The sequence below is a fragment of the Lepisosteus platostomus genome, chromosome 25, assembly GCF_059453375.1.
Source record: "Lepisosteus platostomus isolate fLepPlt1 chromosome 25, fLepPlt1.hap1, whole genome shotgun sequence".
NCBI lineage: Eukaryota > Metazoa > Chordata > Actinopteri > Semionotiformes > Lepisosteidae > Lepisosteus > Lepisosteus platostomus.
Genome location: NC_142635.1, coordinates 4,439,410 through 4,462,691, shown reverse-complemented (window position 1 = coordinate 4,462,691; position 23,282 = coordinate 4,439,410). Strand labels below are relative to the sequence as shown.

The following is a 23,282-nucleotide window of genomic DNA, read 5'->3' as shown; positions in this document are numbered from 1 at the left end:
AACTGGGAGAAAAAGATAACAGAATCCCCTGCTTTAAATCCAACAGAGACGGTTGGGCACGACCTCAAAGTCTACATTTCAATAACAATGAAAACAACCTCAAAGCAAAAACTAGTCACAGCAATCAGCAGGTTCTGGGAGCTGACCAAACAAATGTTCAATAATTACATCAACAGATTTTTCGTGTTTATCCTAATACTATAGAACACGAGGGGGCCATTCAGGATCGTAAGTCTAAAAATATACAGTAATAACAGAATTAAGCATCTGGGCATTTTTAAGAAACTGTGAGTTAGTTCCCTACTACGGACAGTTTCGACACTTCTTGTGTCCTGCATCACTAGATTAGCACATCAGGGAAACAGAATCTCTGTTTTATCTCATACCTCGTGGGTTTTTAGAGGTTTTGTACAATTCTCTCTAATTTTCTGTTATCTTCTATGTGTTTGAGTTCAGCTGTTGGAGGTTAGAGTGGTTGGCCCACTCTGCACACTTCCCCACATTGAGGGCGGGACTTACAGCTATAATCTTACCTAGTTCTACACTCGGGGGCTGTAAGGTCTCTTCCGAGGTGACGCTGTAGATTAAGATATCCAGGTAGGATGCTGAAAATGGATGACTCCCTTGTAGGGCTGGGGCTCCATGCGGTCCAAATGGCAAGACTGTAAATTAATGTGGGCCGAGAGGACTACTGTTGGCTGACAATGGCACTTGCTAGTACCCTTTGCAGAGGTCAAGGTTAAGTGTGGGGAAGGAGCTGGCCTTACCCAGGCCCTTCAGTTGTTCATCTATCCTTGGCATCTGGTGAACATCGTAGTGACCCATTGTTAGGCCTTCGAAAGTCTAAACAGAATCCCTATCTTTTCTTGTACCCGTTGGTCTTTCTTTAATAGACATGTAATCCTTCATCTAGGTGCACCGTGGCCGACACCTCAAGTTCTGGACATTTATACAGCAGCTGTAGTCCCCATCTTGGACACATCTTGTTACTCCCCAGCTGCTACCACCTTCATTACAATCTCAGGCCTCTCCCTCCATTCCTTCAGCATGTTCATCTGATACACCTGCCTTCTTTTCGTTCGACCAAAGAATCGCATACGTGACTGTCCCTGTCCTCGATATTTAGTATAACCCATGCCACATTGTCAGAAGCTTGCTTGTTGAGATAGGCAGCAGAAGTTGTACTTTCAGGCCTGGGGACAGTTCCGGCTTCCAGGCACACCAATCATAACATATTTGATTTCTCTATCCTTTTTCTAGGTTTTCCTTGGCTTTTCCTTAAATGTCCCTTAAACGGTAGATCATCTACAGTGCATATTAAATGAATTGCCCTGAAGAGCAAAAGTAGATGCTTCTTGAATAGTTGTTCTGAGAGATTTTAGTTCTTCACCTAGTCCTTCTTTCCGTTTTGCTGAGCCACCAGGAAGTCCTTAAATTGACCCGGTTAATCTGCCACTTGCTAGGTCTGGTTTCAGTAGTTTCCCCAGTGGTTTGGGTTGCACCCTGCCACCCAACGTCTTCTTGCAGGGGAAGTGCTGGCCAGGACATGCCCTTTTCCAAAACCGTGAAAAGAAAACAATGACGTAACAAACAACAACAACAACAACAACAACACGGTATGTTGGGCCCTGGAGGGGAGGCTGTAATCAACCACACAAATATTCAAACACTCAAGCAGAGGGGTGGGGGGGAATATAAAAAAGTAATCAGAAAACAAGAACCATGACAAAGTCCACTCTCGAACTAGGGGAGAAAATACTACTACACAAAACGACAAAAAACTGTTACTCTGTAACAACCTCACTACTCTTGTCTCACCAGCTCCACTGCTACGCCTCTATGCCTTCGCTGTACTGCAGTTCAGCTCCACTTATATAAGGCACAGACTTGAACACCCATAAAAGACATCAAAACAAAAAACAAACGTACACAAATATTTAAGTCCACTCACTACCATAATGGAGAATTCACAGAATTTCACAAAAAGTTAACAGTCAAGCAGGAAACAAATGATTATCATTTTAACAAAGGATGATCTTTTCCCTTCTTCGCCAGTTCCCCCCCTCTTTGTATAGTATGTTCCTCTGGTTGGGACTACAGGACTGAAACAGCCTGCTCTAGGCACGCACTCATCTCCAGGACCCTGTGTCGTTATGTGTAGTTCAGCCCCGTATTACACCCCAGATACAGGCGGGTTCAGCAAGCTTCTACTCGGTTTAAACCTCTCCTTTCTCGTCTGGCGCTCTTGCTGTTAACTATCAGGGCTTTCAATGCATCTCAGTCTTTCCCTCCTCCCCGCCCCCTCCACTGCGCATCCTATTGTACATGTGCACCCACCAGCTGCGAAATGATTGGGGGGGGGAAATCATTTTTTTTCCCCCACTTTCTCCTTCATGCATTGACAAACTGCTCCTGCATAATGAAAATGCTGAGCTACGCGACAGGAATCAGTCACACACCTCTGTGGCACTTGTTACACACAATTACTGATAATTCTGCAGATTGAATGTAATTAACAAAATATTCCTATTAATGTTTGCAGTATTGCGACCTGCATTATCTCATTTGCAGTATTGTATAATAATGGGGTTTAATTACATTGTTGCGAGTATTGTATGCATATGATAAGATTAGCATGGGAAAGCACTTATGGCTTATGGCTTATGGCTATACTGTACTGATTTATCTGACCATCACACACAGCTGTAGGACTGTAAGGATTCACCACACCACCTGGCCAATTTACAGAGCAGTGCTGTTCTGCATCAGATTGTCCCAAAAAATAAGAATATCACATACGGCAGTAGCTGATGCAGTACGACAGACAGAACTGCATCACCTACTGCTATATGTGGTGTTCTTAGCAAGACTTACTGCTGCCTACTGACTGACACCTCACGCATTCTGGGTGGTTGCATCTGGATGTTAATATGCTGCTTTCAAATATCATCTTCGCTCAAAAGGCCAAACCACATTTTCGCCTTTGTCTTGATTCAAGACAAAAGCCTTTCAGTAATTTAAGCTTTGGGATTGTTTTGCACTTTTGATCATTTTTTTTTAAATTTTGTTAGGCCTTTGAGAAGGAAGTTATGCCAGCAGCAGATAGGAATGTCTGTAAGCAGGAGTGATGTCTGAGAATATCTGCATGCAAGGCAGTGGTCATCATGGAAAAATTAAGTTTTTCCTCACAAACATTGGAAATTCACCATGAGGGATAGAACTAGAAACTGTAAACATGATTAATGGCTCTTTGACTAGACAGAATGCTCAGATTAATCCAGTCCAGTGCCTCCATACCCTGGTCCTGAGGGTCTTGCTATTTTTCCTTAATTTCTGAACTTTGTTCCAGCAAATGGAACAATCTTTCAAATTAGACTGTTTTAGCATGATTAATTTTCAGGGATTATCAATAAAAACTGCACTAAATGTAATTAATCTATTAGTATAATAAAGATTATATATATTCACTGTATATGCAATATATCTGCCTCCTAGTTAATGACAGCTTTAGAAGATTTATCAGTAAAGAACAGAAGACCCAAAACTGAATATATAAATGAAGAAAACTGCAGTCTAGTTGCTCACAAATGTATGTTTCATTCATCACTGCCTTACAGGTCTTCTCATTCTTTAGCATGAGAATAAAGTGCTTCTTTGCAATCTAAGGAAACAATAAAAAAGGCTAAAAATAAATACTGTGGTTAATATATAGACAGATAATATGCAACATTGGGATTGAGATCTCTGTGACCAACATTTGAGCTTCATGATTCAACAGCATGAAAATTATGATTATGGTTCTTTCCATGAGCCTTATCTGCCCTCTTGTGGCAATAGATAGCAACAATAGGCTTTCAACAGAGGAAGACAATACAACCAGCAAAACTTAATTTGTACTGCCAACATTATTTCACTCTGAGAAAGTAAAATACCTTAAGCAATTATCCAACAACTAAAAACCTAAACAGCAGGAGACACCTGTCATCACTAAGAGCTAATTCTGGACTGTTGGGGCACTTTAACCAATTAGATTTTTTACTGCAAACTTTTTTCAAAATACAGAAAACAAATCTAAATTACAATTGTAAATTACAATTACAATTTTAATACACAATACAGTATATTCAATATATGGCCCTACATATTAATAATAATAATTGCTTACACTTATACAGGTAATGGGGACTCCCCTCCACCACCACCACCAATATTGGCATTTACTAAAGTAAAACTACAGCTGTTGTATATAAATTGCAGTATTTTTTAGTATTACAACAATATAATCAGAGACCTATTGCAGATTGTTTTTGACAATCACACAGTCCCAGACAATTTTGGTTTTGATTTCTTGTTTTCTGTGTAGTAGAAACGGCAAAGCTAACATGACAGACATCCGACATCACTACCTATGTTTGATGTGAAACAAGCACAGCTGATCCCAAAGGAAACAGATCCATTTGCTCTCCTTGCTGGGCACATATAAATAGGCTCCTTGAGTTAGCCAAACATAAACAGGAATGGAGGATGAACTATGTTTACCAATATTAAATGTAGCATAAATTAGCATAGAAACGATTAGACAAGAACAAACTGGCAAAATGTATTGTACATATACATACACACACATTTTTAATTAAACTCAAATGGTTTTCCCAAAACATTTAATTTTAGATGTGTGGGGCAGGCCTACCTCTCCCCAGTAGCTCACGGGCAAACTGCAATGAAAAACCATTTTAGTAAAGGTCCACAGTATAAAAAAAAACTATCACAAACAACCCAACACCAACCTTCCTCAGGAATCCCTTCATATACCAGACCTAGGCAAAATGAAGCACAGGTGAGAATGTGAATCTCACTCTTCTCCACTTACCTAATTAACAAATTAAAAACATGTTAGAGTACAGTTTCCATAGGAGATGCAGGCCCAATCTCTCTCTCGTGACAGCTGAAACAGATAGGTCACTTCCACCGGCCTGGCACAATGTTGTTTAAATTATATTGAACGATGGAAGCATGCATATTTCAAACCTTTTGCAGTCTGTTCAATTTCTTTAATGGGAATAAAGTCTCATTGGGGAAATTGTGCTCAATTTACAAGTTTATATTAAAACATTAGATGTCCTGCTCTATGTAATAACAACCCCCACACACACCACCCCCTTTGTCCAGACGGTATAACAAATTCATTGCAAATGACAGTGCAGACTTCATTAAAAATGATTCAAGATAAGTAGAGATTTAAAATAAACGTCCTTAATTCAGACTGACTGTAATGTATAAAAGAAAAAAAGGAAACGATAAATAAAGGTAAAGTACAGAAACCCTTTAAATAAAAATAACTCTTCTACTGAATTACAATATGTTACAACCCCTTCGATCAATTATCGATTAGGCCTACAGGCATCAGTTAACAGCATTCTATATTGCAGATATAGGAAGGTTTAATAGCAGACATAATTGTCTAACATACTAGCATTAAAGATAGGAAACATTATTATAAATTAGAAAATAGTACATAAGCATCAAACATACTAACATTAATGATGATACACCTCTGGCTCCTTGCGGATTCATCCAGCCCAGCCCAGATATTTGCGTTTCTTCTACTATTGAAGAATTTTGTCAAATAAATTATATACAGTATAGCAAGGGAAAAATATGAATATATATATACAAAATGTTAAAAAAGTATTTAATAATAGTGGTGATCATATTTCTCCAGGAAGTTGATCCCTCATGTGTAAAACGCAGAATGTCATTGGAAGAAGAGATTCATGATTTAAACCTTTTTTTGCCTCCATGAGAGTGAGTGTCAGGTTAGGTGTGTCAGTGACACAGACAGGTCACTCAGCTGTAGTCGACACCTTAGGATCCTGCAGTGGCTGAACACAGTGGAGAGTCTAAGGAGACAGGGGCAGGGAGCTGCCTTCACAGATCCTGAGCAGTGGTGATTCACATTTGTTATCATTCCAGTTGTTCAAAGAAGTAATCTGATCAGCAGTAGGAGTAGCAGTAGCCAGACAGTCCTCATTTTCGTAATTGTCAGGCTGATTTTTCATCCAGTACCTGAAACAGTAGTAATAGGTTTACCATACATAAACACTCACACAGCTCATCAGTTTCTCAGACACTGGTACTGGAAAACCTACTACATTTCCTTCAGTACAGCTGACAGTGGACATTGCTGGCGCCATTGCTGTCCTTCACCTGTCAGAACCAGCAGGATCTACACCTGGCCAGTAATGTCTAGAGGTCAGTGTGTCTGCAGTCTGTCCAGTAGATGTAGTTCAACACCAGTACCTACCACTGCTCTTACCATTCAATGGGTTGAGTGCCGTCCACCCAGATCCAGGTCCCCTCTGCAGCTGCATCACTCAGTCCCATCCAGTATTCCCCTCCTTTAATCTGCTTCTGGATGAACTCCTGAACAAAAGAGTGATGAAGCAGGAGTTATAAGATTCCTTGTACCACATGAATATGACCGGCTGAAAGAGCTCCTCTGGGCTGTAACCTTCCAAGGAGGAAGAGCAGATTTACTCTGCTCTCTAGTGCTTCCAGTGCTGAATATGTATTCCACAAGCTGCATGGTCTGTGCCCCTCCCTCTTCACACACACAAAAAAAGAAAAGATCCTGAGCGACAGGACAAACTGCAGTTTGTCGTACACTCAGCTAGAGATATTCACAATAGTGAACAACTGCCATGTTGTAAAGGATTGCCTCAGATTTCAGAACACAGATGTACAGTATGAATGCAAGGCGAGCTGTGTGGATTTTCCCCCAAAAAAATATAATTAGAGTAGCAACTGAGAAAAAAAATCATTAAGAAAAAGATTCAGGGTCTCCAATTGGTTTCAGAATCATGGCTCCTGGTGCACGGTTCCATTCCTTCATTAGTTTTGTATCTGCATCTTGTCTGTGCCTCATAGGGCAGCATTTTTTCAGGGCAGTAACAAAGCCTCCTACCTGTTCAGTTCTATTGTTTATAACCACCAGATCAGCTCCCAGCTTCCTGCAGGCAGTGCGACTGTAATTCCAGCTCAGTGCATCAGTAGAGAAGTAGTAACACTTTGTGCTGAAGAGCTCCCAGCCCCAAGGACAAGGTGTACAGTCTTTTTCTGTAGAGTAAGAACAGACAACAGCTCATATCAGTTCATCTCTCTCTCCAGCACAGTGCATCCACCCAGCACATCTCTTCACTGTAGATGTTCAGATAGAGTCCCAGATCTAGTTCTGATCCCCCGTGATGAGTACATCTAAAATATTGTGAGCTATATATTTGGATTTATACCTGCTCATATCAGAACTGAAGCTGTAGTTTGGGTTCCTGTGGTTTCAAAAGGGGGAGCAAAGACTCTCATAATGAAGACACTAGCTGACATTTAGACAACAATATTAAGAAATTACACTGAAATAGAGCACACTAATACAAACATAAGAGTGCACTTCTTTCAAACAAATAATGCATTCAAAGTATATTATATATATCGCAGAAGTCTGACAAGGTACAGCCAATGTGGGTAAAACAGGACACTACTGCAGTGCAACTGCAGTGATTTGTGAAGTGATCAATGTGTTCCCGATACTCTCAGTACAGTACATGGAAACCCTAAGGACACAATGAATGGGATAAAGACAGCTCACCCAGTGTGTTTTGGTCTGTGACAGGGCAGTACTGATCCACAGGAAAATGCTTTTTCAGCTTACTAATCAGAGACTGGAGGATTTCCGTTTTGTTCTGCAGCTTGTCGTTGATTCCAGTCGGGTTGCTGTAGCTTACAGTCAGGTTCCTGAAGTCCTCCTGTAACTTGTTATGGGTTGCAGTGAGGTTTCTAAAGTCCACCTCTAATCTGTTATGGGCTGCAGTTAGGTTGCTGTAGTTCACTCTCAGGTGATCCATTTCCTTCACCAACTTGGAGATATTCTGAGAATTGCCATTATCTGTGGAGAGAAATGCATTTTATCAAAACACACTGAAAGAGCCTATGTCCATTAGAAGTTAACAATTAAACCCGCAAGAACTGTTTTGTGCATTTCCAGCTGGCCTACTGTAAGTTTCTCCAAGGTCTTAAGTGGAAGTGTAACTCATGTATCCTGATCCATGATTTAGCAACATGAAAGAACAGGGGTGCTAGCTAATTAGGGCCGTGGTTAATTGTCCATGGCTGACCTAACTGCTTAACTTACCTTGTTTACACCTTATATGGTAACAAATGGTTACTGTTCAATCCTAAAAATTGTTTTTGAATGAACATTTTGCATCTTCAAGAATAAAAGCATGGACTGTCCTTTGGAAACTGAATGACTGACCTGATAATTATGTCCGTTCCCCTTTCTTTATTGCAATAAAGAAATCATAACTCAAGTGGACTCATGACTCACACAGAATTTAGTTCAGGCTGTGACCCAAAAGTGTATAGGATATACTTCAAAGTTTGCAACCTATCCATGTCTCTTACCTATACAAGACAACTACACCACATGCATAAATCTACAATATCAAAACTCAAACTTCATCTAAAAACAGCTATACAGTACTCACAGAAGAATATCAGAACTATGATAGCAATCAGTAAGACAGCACACAGGAGCCCCAGACAAACTGCAGCCAGTCTGTAAGGAAGAGGGATGGATGGAGCTTTCACTGTGGACACAAAAACAAGAGAAATGCTTTTGGTTATTTGTGGAGTTCCACAAGGCTCAGTGCTGGAATCAATGGGTTTTCCTTGTAGAAGTGATAGAGTACTAGATTTGATGTTGACAGTTACCCAAGATGCAATGCCCTTGGCATGTGACTGGCTCAAGCCTGGATAGTTCTGCTGGGGTAGCTATAAAGTCATGCAAAAAACTGTTTCAGAAAACAAGATGACATACGATAACCAAACTGGCAACTAGGTCACTACTCTTCAAAAACTCATTTCTCCCAAAAGCCCATTGCATATCAGAATTACACTTCACAGAATCCAAAATTCCTTTTTGGAATGTGGACCTAGAAAGACAAAATATTTGTGACTCTCCACATCATTGAGAATGCAAAACACTGAAGTAAAAAACATTCCACTGAATTACAGTATAGGTCTAACTGCTAAATGCTCACAGCATAGTTCCAACAATGTGGCACCTTTTACTTAATAGGGGGAAAATTACTTTAATAGGCTGCTGGATTTGTGCTGAGTGATGAAGGGTCTGTCATTCAGCACAAAATTTAAAAATACCAATATTTTGCTATTACAAAAAAAAAAAAACAACTCAGCTCTCTGTATCTGAGGACAGTTTCAAAATTCATTGTTGAAAAAAAAAGACTTATAACTGACCTGGTGCATTAATACAATATTAAACTGTACTGTAAGGAAGTCACACCCACCTCACAGCTCTGCTTATCTGACAAAGAAACCTTTTCTATTTCATAAGACAAAAATAACTGACCTGGTTGTTCAGGAGATAGTGCTGTCTGTGCTGGGGCAGATCCAGCTGTCCCCACATTCTCATAGGTCACCTCATCCTGTTTCCCTGACCGAGAGAGAACCAGGAATTTAACACAGAGACTCATATTATCGCGGTGATGGTTTAAGACTACAATGAGAGCTCTTTAGACTGGGTTGATCAGAAAATCATCAGTAACAGATTCATGCTTCGCTTAGCCAGGTGTTACAGTAGACATGTCTTGAAGATTCATTTGAGTTACATGTTTTCGAGCCATTTATGTCCAGATCTACTCAACGGCTAAATACGGAAACCGATTTGTCAGGGTACTGAATGACCCCACAGCTGATTCTAGATGTCCTCATTAGTACACAGTTCAAATTTATAAAAACTTGAGGAACCTTTGCATCTCTAGCATTCTCTAGCCTTTGAGGCTCATGTGTGGCGTTGGCCTCAATGGCCTTTAATTTAATGGCCTATTACCATTTCTGACCCTAGCAGATATTGAACGGTCCCGTTTTTGCATTGAAAGAATAAAGTAATCCAACATTCCTTTGCAGTATTCCCCAGCAATACTTTAAGGAGCATCCAACAGGCTCAGAACACCTGCCCATGGTATGACAGTCTAAATCATATTTCATAGGTTATCTATACAGTTAATAAGTTAGACAGTTATAAAATTCAGGTGGGTAGCTGCGTCAGCATGTGTAGGCTGCAAAGGAACAAGTAATAGGTTTATTCCATGCTGAAAAGAGAAGAAAGAAAACACAACGTTTCGGCCGTGGAGCCTTCTTCGGGTGTGAGGATGTGAGGAAGTCCCCACGTCCTCACACCTGAAGAAGGCTCCACAGCTGAAACGATGCATTTTCTTTCTTCTCTTTTCAGCATGGAATAAACCTATTTCTTGTCCCTTTGCAGTTATAAAATTTACTACAGTCTTAAATGACAGCTCCATCTATTACTTGCAACCTAAATTTACTTGAAATGGATATACCTCTGTGGCTGACTTACTGACTTAACCAGACTTTAGCAACAGGCTTCTCTAATGAAGCACCCGGGCATTTGATTCCCCTGCTTAATGCAAGAAGTTTCAAATCCCCAAAGCTGTAAGCATGACTCTTAAAAACCTGTTAATCTCTGATTTGTGTTGCACCTGGTCTTAAAAATGTAAAATGCTAGTTGCTGTTTGACTCTTACGGTGCAGAGGGACACGCATGAGCCTCAAGACAAGTAGAACCGACATCACTGCCCACTCACTCCCACTTTCTAAAAAAAAATCCCCTCTTCCTCTCTGACTGGAAAGCGAGTGTAAAACTATCCTGCTGTAGAAGATCCAACATCCTCCCCATTCTGAGCATTGGGCTGAAAGATGACGAGTAAGAAGGTCTGACAGAGTTAATAGTTGTTGACAGAGTATGACAATAAAACACACATGGACCTGCAAGGTGTCTCAGACATTTTACAAGATTGGGCTTTTTGATATGAGATAAGACTGCCATTTACGACACAGAAGGTTCCCTTTGCTTTTAAGTCGAGCACCTTTTCCCCTTGGTGGGCCACCACCATGGAAAGATCTACACTTCTTTTAGAAACCACACAGTAACCACAAAGTGTTTAAAAATACTATGCAAATTTGTAGCTTTAAAACAGCTGTCTAAAACTATGCTACTAAAAAGTGAGCTAGTTACTTAAAAAGGTAACAAAACTGCAGAATTCAAACTGGGTTGAATTAATAAAAATTTCAAAACTGTAGTGGAAGGGAGTTACACCCACCTCCCAGCTCTGCTTATCTGGCAAGGAAACCTTTCGTATTACATTGTAAGTAAAAAAAAGACTGACCTGGTGCTCCAGGAGGAGGTGCTGTCTGGGCTGATGGAGCTCTTGCAGTCTTCACCTCTGCATAGGTCACCTCATCCTGTTTCACTGATGGAGAGAGAACGAGATATTTAAAATATCTCCGTAGTGGACTGAGTTCTTAAGACTGAGTTGATTGGAATGTCTTCAAAGTTGGCTTCAAGGTCAACCAAGCTAGGACTTTCCCAAGAGTGTTAGAAGGCTTTGAGCCATTTCTGTCCACATCCCAACAGCAGAGCACAGAAACAGCTCTTATCAGGGTACAGCAATGTACTGTACCAATGACTTGATGCTAGAAGCTTTCGTGTTTTTTTGTGAGCTGCATTGATTATTGATAAGAGCTATCCCTTCACTATTATAACTTTTCTTCTGGTCCTGAGTTCTTGGTATGTGGTGTACCATTTTGAGATCCAGCCGTTTTCTATGTGCTTCTTCCTATCCAGGGTAGTGTTAGATCCAGAACATACACCAGCCAGCAGTAGGTTCAAAACAGGGTACACCCTGGATGGGATATCTGTCCATCAAATGGCTGACAGGCACACATACACTTATACCAGGGCCAAATTTCCCAGAGGCCAACTAACCTACCAGGATGTCTTTGGACTGTAACATCACAATGTGGGTTGCAGATTTTCGACCCTAGCAGATGCTGAAGGTCACCTTAATTGATCACCTTAAGATTATTGTAATCTAACATCCCTTTGAGGTGCTTACACATCAATACTTAAAGAAGCCTCCAGTCACCCAGACAACAGAATGTCAGCCATGTTATGACCATCTCTATACTAATGTCATTGATTACCTGTGAAGCGGCAATGCTTATTAATAAGACAGAATTAAGCGTTGCTGTGCTTTCCTTAATGAGGCCCCATCTCTCTTACTCATCTCTGTGGAGCAGCCACAGAGAAGCTATTCATGTACTCTAGCTTTCTGTTTTAAAGTGCTTTCATTCCGATGAGTAGCAGCTCCCAAATGGGGATGCGCCCAGCCCTGCCTGGCTATCATAATGGATGGGTTATTCCTGGCACCAGGATGTTTGTAAGGCCCACTCGGATCCTTACAAACACCTAGTTTATGGTCCCAGGGTCAACAGGTCAATGTTACTCTTTCCTACAGTTTACCAACCAATCAGGAACCTACAGGGCGTGGTAACCCCACGTAGGTCTCAAACGCTCAAATGCTCTCAACCAATCACCTGTCTTTGCTCTGGATAAAAAGACACTGCAGAGCTCAGAACTTCTGGCCACCTCCACATACCCTCAGAGACAATCACGTGACGGCCAGTGTTGTCTGTACAGGGACTGGAAGCTTGTTTCAGGAAAGCATCAGCCCGGGGAACACCCTTACGTCCAAATTTTGATTCTGAGGTCTAGCCTGCAGCAGGCCTCGTGAAACTCTAACGGCCAAAGCAGATGCTTCACTTCATCATCGAAGTATACGTTTGGACTCTTGTCGACAACCTGAATAAGTTGACAGACTTTTTCTACTTCCTTCTTTCTGCGACTCGGAACTACACCAGGACTGGGTTGGCACCGAGCTGCAACAGAGCCTGCCAGCTGGTCTCGTGTCCATGCCCCGGGAAATACAAATCCATATCTAGATAAGTAACCCAATTTTCTACATTGCCGACCGAGAACTCAGTTGTACCTCAACAAGGGTCAATTTAAATTCTTGCGAGTAACGCATTTACTTATGAGTAGCTGACGTAGAATTCATATTCATGAAACAGTATAGCTGAACGGTATACTAAATGCATATTCACACACTTAAGAGCTAGAGAAGAGGATTACTAACAGTGGTATTGTGCCTTTCTTCACTTTCTGTAAAAACTCCAGGGCCCACGGATGGTGTTGTATGGCCGTTTTCAATTGCTTATTATTGCAATAAATTGAGTGTTATGCTTTTTATACAGTAATTTCCTTTTAAAAAAGGGAAGTAACAGACAGGATGTCTGTCTTCTCTTTCCTGGATAGCTGTCACCATAGCAGTGTGCACACGTCTTTGAGAAATCACACGTTAGGAAACATTGTACAATAGGCAAACTTGAACATTTCTGCGCACAATAGCTACACTACTGAGACTTTTAAAACTTAGCTGGCTAATGCAAAAAAGTGCTAGAAGCTTACATTTACCACACAGAGGAACAATTAGTTACTTGTCAGCCTAGGCTTGTCTGTAGGAGAAGAGAGGAAATGGGCAGAGCCAGCAGAACACAAGGACTGAAGGAAAGAGAAATTCATACAGATGCTTCAGCAAATGAACACTGCCTGCAGACTGAAAAAGGATGATGCAGACCATTCCACACACACAGAAGGTAATACAGAGGGATTTAAACAATGACTGAACACTACAGCGACACTGCATTGAGACTCACCCGGTGTTCCACGACTGCAGTTCTTAGAAAAAGTCACAGAGGAATACATAACCTCTTCCGACATTAAGACCAATCGAGACACACACACCGACAACAGAAGAGAGCAGATGGAGCAATACAGCCAGATGCTCAACTCTCCTTCTGAGTTGTCAGAAGAGACTGACAGAGAGGTTCACACAGAAATAGGAACAGGAAGAAAGAAAGTTGGAATGTCTATTTATTTGTGTGGTTTACATACAGTAATACCCTTTTCCTTTCTACTTGTATCTAATTTGCTCCTCCTTTTCAGTGGGGCTGATATACTATATAGGCTGCCAATATTGCCACTTCAGAGCATTGTATCGACCGCACAATCTACATGGTATATGTGGGCACCTCCCTAAAATTGTATGCTTCACACTTGAGTCTTGTGTTTGTGAACTAGTTAGAATACATTAAATGTATGTGAATGTAAAATCCACTGAAAGTATTACGTACTCTATAGATGTACCGTCTTTAGTGTTGTCTCAGTGAGGCCAAAGAAATTTGCACTGTAGGTGGACAAAGTAGATTACTGAAGAGAACAGAAAGAAGTAAAATGCCAGCTAAGCAAACCATGCACTGAGACTTGGGCACAGGTGCAATGAACTCCCTACAATATATATACCTATAATAGACCACATGAAAATCCCTGGGAAACGGACCTGCTGGGCTAAGGCATCCAAATGGAATCGGGGGTTGGGGGGGGGGGGGGGGGGGGGGGGGGAATCGCACTAATATTGATTTACTTCAATTAGCTTGTTTTAGAAATACAGTTTATAAAAAAACATTTGAGGGTAGAAGCCACTACTACTACTACTACTACTTAAAATTTCAAATGGTCCAAAAACTCAATTCATCTAACATTCAATTCATGACCACATCACCCCCAATTCAGACAACTTCCATGCATTCCAATTACCCAGCACATTCATTTCAAAAGTTTAAACTTTTAAAGCCCTACACCCCAAATCATGAGCATCTCTTTACAGCCTATGTACCAAGAAAGGTCCTACACTCTGCTGAGGCCTTAGGTACATTCCATTGTCTTCGTCTACAGCTCTGGAACTCACTCCTTGTCAGTTTGAGAAATGTTAAATTATACAGTTTTTCAAGCCGAGGCTTTTTAAGCAGCAGTTGCCTTTCCTCCTTTTCCATGTTAATTTTGGAAAGTTTTGATCGTGACCCTGTAAAATGTAAAGTACCCAAACACAGCCAGTGAAAGCTTCAGTGGCGACATCAAGAAACTTACTCAGTATGTCTGGATCAGTCTTGTATAAGGAAACCAAGACAGTTTAAAGGAAGACTTAGTCATCATGTGAGTGTCCAACTTCCCCCACAGCAACTGGGAAGTACCGCAAGGGATATTAGAAACTGAAATAAGAAATTGTAACCATGTCTAACGGCTTTTTGATAGAGCACAAACTGGAAAGAATATGCAGTACTGTATATCAGTGAATCACTTGAGCGTCCCTAATCCTACTCCTAAGGACCTATCTGCTCAGTTTTTGTGCTGAGCTCTGCATCAGTATTACCCCTTATTTAGGTAGCTTGGCAAATGTGCTTTTCCCCACTCAAAGCTGAATTTCAGAGCTACCCCATTCAAGCTGGTTTCCAGCACCACATGGGGCATCCAAAGCAATAGCTTATTGGATGTAAATTTGATTTTGGAGGAAAGGAAAGTTAAGGTTTGCAAAAGAGGAGAGATGTGCAGAGGTGGATTCAGTGACAAATGGAGGGCACTTTTACAATTCTGCTTGAAGCACAGACCAAAATCCCAGAACGGAGTAAAGCAATAGCTGAAAAACATCCCAAAAGGTTAATTTAGGAAAGTAAGGGAGAATAATATTTTATAGAAAATGTGTATGAGTGATGACCCAGTAAGTGTACACTACAGTACAGACACAAATCAAGAAAGGAACATCACAACCTAAAGGGTAAAGTAGTGTTTTGCATACCACAGGCTAGACAAGGAAGTCAAAGATGAAGCAAGATACGTTACATTCATGACTAAACAAAAACTGAAATGACTGGGGATTTCCCCCTGGCCTTTACCAAGCATGGCCCCTCTCTGAACTGGCTTCATCACTCTGCTCTCCTCCCCCACTGCAGGTGTGGTGGGGAGAGTACACTGGTGGACTGTGTCTGCTGTCACTTCGTCCAGGTGGGGCTACACGGGGGTGTTGATGAAGGGGTTCGCCATTATCCGTAAAGGAGTGTCCAGGAAAGCGCTATACAAGTGTAAGGAATAACTAATAACAAGAGAAACCATGTTCTTAAGTACAGGCCGAGAGGCCCATTCTTCCCACCTAGCTGGCTTGGGAGGCAAAAATAATTTTGTTAGAAAACAGGGTATCGGCTACAACATGGCTGAGTAGCTTGTTCCATACACTCACAGCCTCTTGTTCTCAGTATGAAAAGCTCTTCCACGGTTGTTAAAACAGTTTTTACATATGTTGTCAAAATCAGGTTTTAACATGTCAGCATAGGATATTCCTCCAAGTCATGGAACACTTACATTCACCCTTCATTGGACTTCTTCCACAGCAGCAACATTTTCTGAAGGAAGGTGAACAATACTCGACACTATCCCAAACGAAGCATTACAGGAGGATTACACAGCTTTACCATCACCGGATTTAAATTCTAGTCCTTACAAATCTTGACATTCAGAAGAGGTTGGCAGCAAACGCCTTAGTCTCTCGTAAGTAGCCTCTTCAAGTTCAATGTTTCCCAGTTTGGCATTTGTTTTTGCTGCCAGCATGATGAACTCCACTCATTTACAGGAGAGTTATTAAACATTTACCAGCTGTTTGCCCAGTCTTAATTTGTATAAAATGCAGGGATTTTAATCTGTTTATTTCCTACTTATAAAATTCTACATGACTAGGGAAGAGCAGGGTCCCTTGTGGAGATCCACAAGTTAGATCACCACAGCTTGAGGGTTTATTCCTCATCTGTATCCCTGTACGTTTATTCTAAATCTAAGGAGATGCACTACCTTCAAAGTCTTTTGCCTGCGTACGTTTGAGGATTTTCATCCAAAGCATTCTGAAAGTTTAACTATACCAAATCATACGCTACACGATTACTAGTAGAGGACTTTGAACAAGCTGGTGAGGCAAGATCTAACTTATCTAATGCCACATGAAGTACAATTTCTTTCAAAATGTGGAAGTCACTTATTTTCTGCACCAAGTACCCGTCTTTTAAACCACAGGAAACCCTCACTCATAAGCGGGTTTGCCCGCAGATATTTTTAAAATGTCTCTGCGCCAATGTAGTCTGTGTGGGGAAACAAGACCCCCCTCATTTGTGAAATCTTCCACCATTTTAAAAGGTAAAAATAAACACATTGTATTTCTCATACAAGAATGAAAAGGTGAAAGGAGGCCATTTTAAAAACAAAAGCTACATGTGAAGTAGCTGGTGTGTAAAAGACTATGGAAGTTTAACTCCCTATTTACCCATATACTCTTCAAGAACGCAACGGGTCATATTTAGGCAACAGCAGTTCTGAAAAAGCAAACAGTCACAGTAGCAGTACACATTCCAAACATTTTAATCTCTTTAAATGCTAAAGAGCACAGCTACAGTCTAGCAGGATAGTTATAAACAGGCAAGAATGATTAAGGAACAATTAACATTATGGAGGAAGAAAGAAACAACACCTCTGCCTCCACACTTCATGGCCCTCTGGCATGGAACAGGCTGAAGAGGGACTCATCCGTGAAGAGGACCTGATGCCACTGCTGACGGGTCCATCGCAGCCTCTGTCTGGCCCCAGCCAGTCAGGTGTGATGTCTAGGAGGTGTGAGCAGAGGGCCTCTGACAGGTCGCCTTACTCTAAGGCCAGCAGCATGGAGCCTCAGTGTCCCGTCACTGATGCGGGCATTGTGTCTGCTGGCAGTTTCAGCAGCAGTACGGGCGGCAGATCTGAAACGATCTCTCAGATGGACCAGTCTGATGTGTCGGTCCTGCTCTGGTGTGGTCACTCGAGGGCGACTGGATCTTGGACAATCATCTGTCCTACCAGTCTGCTGAAACCTTCTCTGCAGTCGGGACACAGTGGAGCGGCTCACTCCATAGTGTCTGGCAACGCTGGCACATGACATGCCTGCAGCATGCCGATGGCCCTCTCCGTCGCTTCTGGTGACATTCAAGGAATTATGGGATGCACAGAAAACCGATTAAGTGTTGCCTTTTTTTTTTTGCAGTGACCTTAGCTTTGAATTAAGGCCTTTTAAAAGTGACCTGATCAGGCATTGTTCCATCTGGACCTCGTTGGGTAAAAGTGCACCTAACAAGCTTTTGTGTGATTGGCAAGTTGCAATGCCTCCCTGCACAAGTATTGCTGGTCAGGGGGCTTAAAACAAATTGACAACTCCCCCATCAGTATACAAGCATACAAAGGTACAGGTCTTCTTTCACAAAATCATGAGCTCTCCGGGAACAAACATCGCAAGATACAGAACAGGACAGTATATGAAAGGATTCCACAAATGAGTGACAGTTAATTATTGCTTACACTTATACAGCGCTTTTCTGGACACTCCACTCAAAGCGCTTTACAGATAATGGGGACTCCCCTCCACCACCACCAATGTGCAGCATCAGTTTACAGTTTAGTGTCCCAGTCACTATACTGGGGCATTAGGACCCACACAGACTGCAGGGTGACACCCCTGCTGGCCCCACTAACACCTCTTCCAGCAGCAACCTTAGTTTGGAGGAGGTCTCCCATCCAGGTACTGACCAGACTCACAACTGCTGAGCTTCAGTGGGTTGCCAGTTGTGAGTTGGAAGGCGATATGGCTGCTGGCCAGATGAACCTGATCTTGGATCTCTTGGCCAGATCCAAGATGTGGATTAAAGATCCACAGTGTTTAAGAGACGGGAACCATTCATTCAAATTAATCAAATCTAAGTTTATTTCTCAAATGCACAACAATACAGCATGCAGCAGTAGTTGCTGGCAATGAAATTACTTTTCTGCAAGCTCACAAGAATCACAAAAATAAACAAAACCACAAAATTAAAGTTATGAAAACAGGGTTACATAACGGATAATGTTATAGAAATTGAATAAAACTCAATATGAATAGAGCTGCTATGCGTCCATGGTGTATGCAATATATACACAAGTAGTGCAGTATGCTGAATACAATCGAAACTGTATGTCATTGCGGGTGATTTGCTGAAGGAGCTGCAGGTTGGCTATTTAGCAGTCTTACTGCCTGGAGGTAGAAGCTGTTCTGTAATCTGTTGGACTTGGACCGAATGCTTCGGTATTGTTTAACAGACGGTAGGAAGAAAACCGTAATTAATAATTTTATTCAGTCAAAGAAGGGTTTCATTGGGAAACCAAGGGCTCGACTGGAACTAAAACCAACAGTATGGTCACCAGGACCAAGTTTGGGAACCACTGATGTAACACAAGAAGGCACTTTGTAAAAAGTGACCTAAACCAGATCTGCTTAAAGAGGAACTACAAAACTTTTATATTTCAGGGTTAGAAAGAAACACCATGAGCATTTCAAACCACAAGGAAAGTAAAATGTACACAGTAACTCGAAAAACGTCCCATTTGCATCACAAAAGACATCATTTCAAGGTCCGCAATTTACAGTACTTAACTGAGCAATCAAGAATGAGGCAACAGGTGGCCCTACTCCATAGTAAACACGCAGGCTTGTGAATAAATCTGTTTAAATTCAATATAAGCATTGCCCTCAACCTCAAGACGACAAATACTACTCTGCCCACAGATCGCATTGGAACATTTCTGCTGTGAAATGCCTGCTGCACAACCTGTTCTTATTCTTTCAAACACTGCAGTGACTAGTGAAAAGGAAGGGCCACTTTATGGCACAACTTAATTCATTTTGTTACCAAGATCCCATAACCAATCTGAGAAGTTGGGACTGCAGTTCCCCTTTAAAAAGGGAAATCTAAATGGAAGCACAAATATTTTCAGCCCGATATTAGAGTTCATGCCAACAAAAAGCAGTTACATCAGCAGAAGGACAGTATAAGGAACAATATTTGAAAGGCCTGAGAAAGTTGAAAGAGCAATATCAAATAAGAAGTTTCCTTAAATTCAATGGAGAAGAGGTGATGAAGATGCTTGCAACCCTGAGACCTCTAGGTCCTGATGGCTTTCTGCCAATTGTACTTAATGAAATGGCCAATAGCAAAGTTTCTTCCAGCAGCCTGAGCATAGGTGCAACACCAATTAATTGGAGAAACTCCATGTAGGATTAACCCTTCACAGAGAAGAGCAGCAACCTACCCAAGTAATCAGACCAATCCAACTTGAATTACATAGATTTGTATGTCCATACGGAATTCTGGGGTTCATTGCCATGAATATGAAATATGGGCCTTAACTTGTCAAGCATCTGCAGTATTTGATATTCAACAGTTTTAGATTCAGGAAGGTTTTTTTTATTAAGTATCATGTTAGACTGAGGAAGTTGTATTTAAAGAATGCCTGTTTGTGGAAATGAGCTGGTTAATGTACCTCAGTCAGCCTACAAAGATTCAAGAGAACGATTCAAAAACAGGAAACCCTCAGAGATATTGACACCATCAGACCAATGTACTGCAGTTCCTCAGATAAGCTTCCACAAAAAGAGGAAACCTTCCCCAGACTTCATTCAAGGCAGAAAGTACTTTCTACAAAAGGTTGTGGGGGTCAGGAACAAGCTACCCAGCCACTCAAACAATAAGGACATCACATTTTGAATATGTTCACCATGGCAAGCAGACAAAACATTGAAAAAAGCCAAAATTGCACAAAGATGCACTTCACCATTGTATCCTTCACAGAATTCTCTTTACCTAACCTTACTTTTCCTTCAGTGTAAAGCAGCTGCTCTATAAACCAATAACAATAAACCTTAGCAATAAAGCTACCTGTAACGCACAGATTTCTGACATCCTGCATTCATGTTAAATCAGGGAGTCCCAGACTCAATTTCCACATTCCAAACACCTGCTTGGTATCATCCTAGCTGGGCAAGTCCATTACACCCTTAAACAGCAGAGAACTCACCAGTTTCTAGCTTCCTTCATGATCTTCCTTGTAACCAGCACTTCTTAGTCAAACAGCTTGCTCGCTCAGTTAATCAGAAAGCAAGAATTAAACCAGAGAAGTGGGGGTGCATCAAGGATTAGAAAGCCCTTATTTAGATTAAAACAAAACTGGGGAGAACACCACTATAAAAAGCTTTTAAGAGGCTCTATCAAAACTACAAATGGAAAGTACAGAATAAATATCAAAACTTGATGCTGTGTTACTAGAACCGTATCATACCCCAATTTGGAGAGGAAGAGGCTCAAACTCACTGCTAAGAGGGGCAGCATCCTTCTGATTAGGCAGCAGGGGGCACTGTCTGGAGTAAAGGAGCTCATGTCCTGTTCACTCCAGTACAGGTTACCTCATCACCAAGGGGAGATGAGTGCACTACACAAAATCCCTACTGCCAATTGCACGGTTGAGAGGATCATCAAAAAAATCCCACAGGAGAAAAGGTTTTCTCCGTTTGCAATACACTAAAAAAAACATACAATTTGCCTAGCTCCCTCAGAGTACTAAGCACACTATGGTTCACATTTTAACTATCAGTAACCCTACTTCATGGCAGATCTAAGCACTCTTTCTAAAAAAGAAAGCTAGAGTGCTGTTAGCACTCCTTATATACTCCCAAATCCATGTGAACATCCCACATTCCAGTCAATTAAGTCATTATCCAATCAGTAAACTCGAAAATACAACAGGACTGCTTACAATGTAATGTCACTGTGTTCACCCCTGCAGCAGCCACTAGTGGTGTCCCCATGTCACTACACCCTGCCACAAACATACGGTAGTACATAATAATAATAATGATAAAAATACTATACTTTATTTATATTGAAGATTTCATTACAGTGAATTTCAATGTGCGTCACATTAAAAAAAACTAAAAGAGAAATCAAGGAACTTAAAAATTATGAAGACAGAAAAAGATAGGTAATCAAAAGTTCATAGTACTGGTCCCAGCTGAAGCTAATTGTCTGAGATGATCTGAGAGGCCGTGCCACAGGCAAGGAGAAGACACAGAGAAGACAGGTCACGCGTAGTTTGCAGTTTGGTCAACGGGACCTGCAGCAGATTAAATTGACCTGATCTTGACGGGGTGAAGTTGGAAAAAGAATAAGCTCTGTGAGGCAAGCTGGACCCTTGTCCTTTTTAGAGTATAAAAGCAAGGAGCTATGCTTCAAAATCTACTCCCTGGTGGATGGGGAGCCAACAGAGCTATGCTAGAACACTGCACTGACACTCCAGTACATTAACACTGCACTGAGAGAGAGGGGTTAATACAGACACACTGACTGGACACTCCAGTACATCAACACTGCACAGAGAGAGAGGGGTTCATACAGACACACTGACTGGACACTCCAGTACATGAACACTGCACTGAGAGAGAGGGGTTCATACAGACACACTGACTGGAGACTCCAGTACATTAACACTGCACTGAGAGAGAGGGGTTCATACAGACACACTGACTAGACACTCCAGTACATTAACACTGCACTGAGAGAGAGGGGTTCATACACACACACTGACTGGACACTCCAGTACATGAACACTGCACTGAGAGAGAGGGGTTCATACACACACACTGACTGGACACTCCAGTACATTAACACTGCACTGAGAGTAGACGTTAATACAAACACCACAGTGTCAACATGGCACACACAGAGCAACCCTTATTTCAGATATATCAAAGGAAAAGATAGTACGATTAAATTGAGACCCACCTGCTGTCGTAGCACTGCCATTTGCACAGAATGTCACATTGGAATACAGCACGTCTCCAGACATTGAAGTCGACTGACTGGACAAAGAATGAAACGACTGACCCACGGACTGACTTTCTAACTGAACACAGAAACAAGTAGACAAACCACCAACTGATGGTCCTGCAGAGAGACAGGAAAAGAAAGAGGACAGAATGATGGAACAACAGTTTGTGTCCGTTCAATAATACTATAGATGTCGTCCTTCTTCTCCAGATCTGTCTGAAATACTTCTCCTTTTTGAAATTTCAGTTTTAGATTAGTATAGAATACAGAACTGCCTAATGACACACAGTCACATAAGAGAACTAGACATGTTACAAATGAGTGGGGACTATTCGCTCTGTTTAGACTGTTTGGTAATTACTAAACTGATCTCAGAATCTCCTCCAGACATTTCTTGAAAGGAGCCAGTGTATCAACTTCAAACACCGCGTCTGGGCAGCTCGTTCCATACTCCTACAACCCTTTCTGTAAAGAAGGATGCCCATTTTAGGGGTTTAGATGCACATCCATGTGGTTTCCACTGGTTTGTGCCTTGGGTGCGCTCTGTCAGATCCTTGAAGGGCTGTGATTACGTGACCCAGATATACTGGCAGTTTTCTCCGTTTCAGAACATGGCCACCTTCTGGGCCCCCAGCACAGACAGGCAGTGAATACGCTACGTATAAAAGGGCAGTTCTTTTTCCACATGTCCGCCCATAGCGAATGGTGTCTTTTACCAGCAATCAGTCTCACTTGCTCCACTATTTTACACTA

General features: G+C 41.5%; 1 protein-coding gene across 3 annotated transcripts; it reads right to left on the bottom strand.

Moving 5' to 3' along the window:
* Positions 1-5,029: 5,029 nt before the first annotated feature.
* Positions 5,030-23,215, bottom strand: LOC148640811 (uncharacterized). 3 transcript variants are annotated; one of them, XM_088619031.1, is made up of 8 exons: positions 22,485-23,215; positions 11,261-11,344; positions 9,425-9,508; positions 8,541-8,642; positions 7,643-7,939; positions 6,965-7,116; positions 6,317-6,423; positions 5,030-6,066 (listed from the first exon to the last, which is right to left on the bottom strand). In XM_088619031.1, the coding sequence occupies exons 1-8, from the start codon at positions 22,546-22,548 to the stop codon at positions 5,901-5,903; spliced, it is 1,056 nt and encodes a 351-aa protein (XP_088475157.1). In that variant the 5' UTR covers positions 22,549-23,215; the 3' UTR covers positions 5,030-5,900. The 3 variants fall into 3 exon arrangements, with proteins under 3 accessions (XP_088475157.1, XP_088475158.1, XP_088475156.1); XM_088619032.1 differs by lacking the exon at positions 22,485-23,215 and adding an exon at positions 21,018-21,448; XM_088619030.1 differs by lacking the exon at positions 22,485-23,215 and adding an exon at positions 13,650-13,829.
* Between the last annotated feature and the right edge of the window lie 67 nt (positions 23,216-23,282).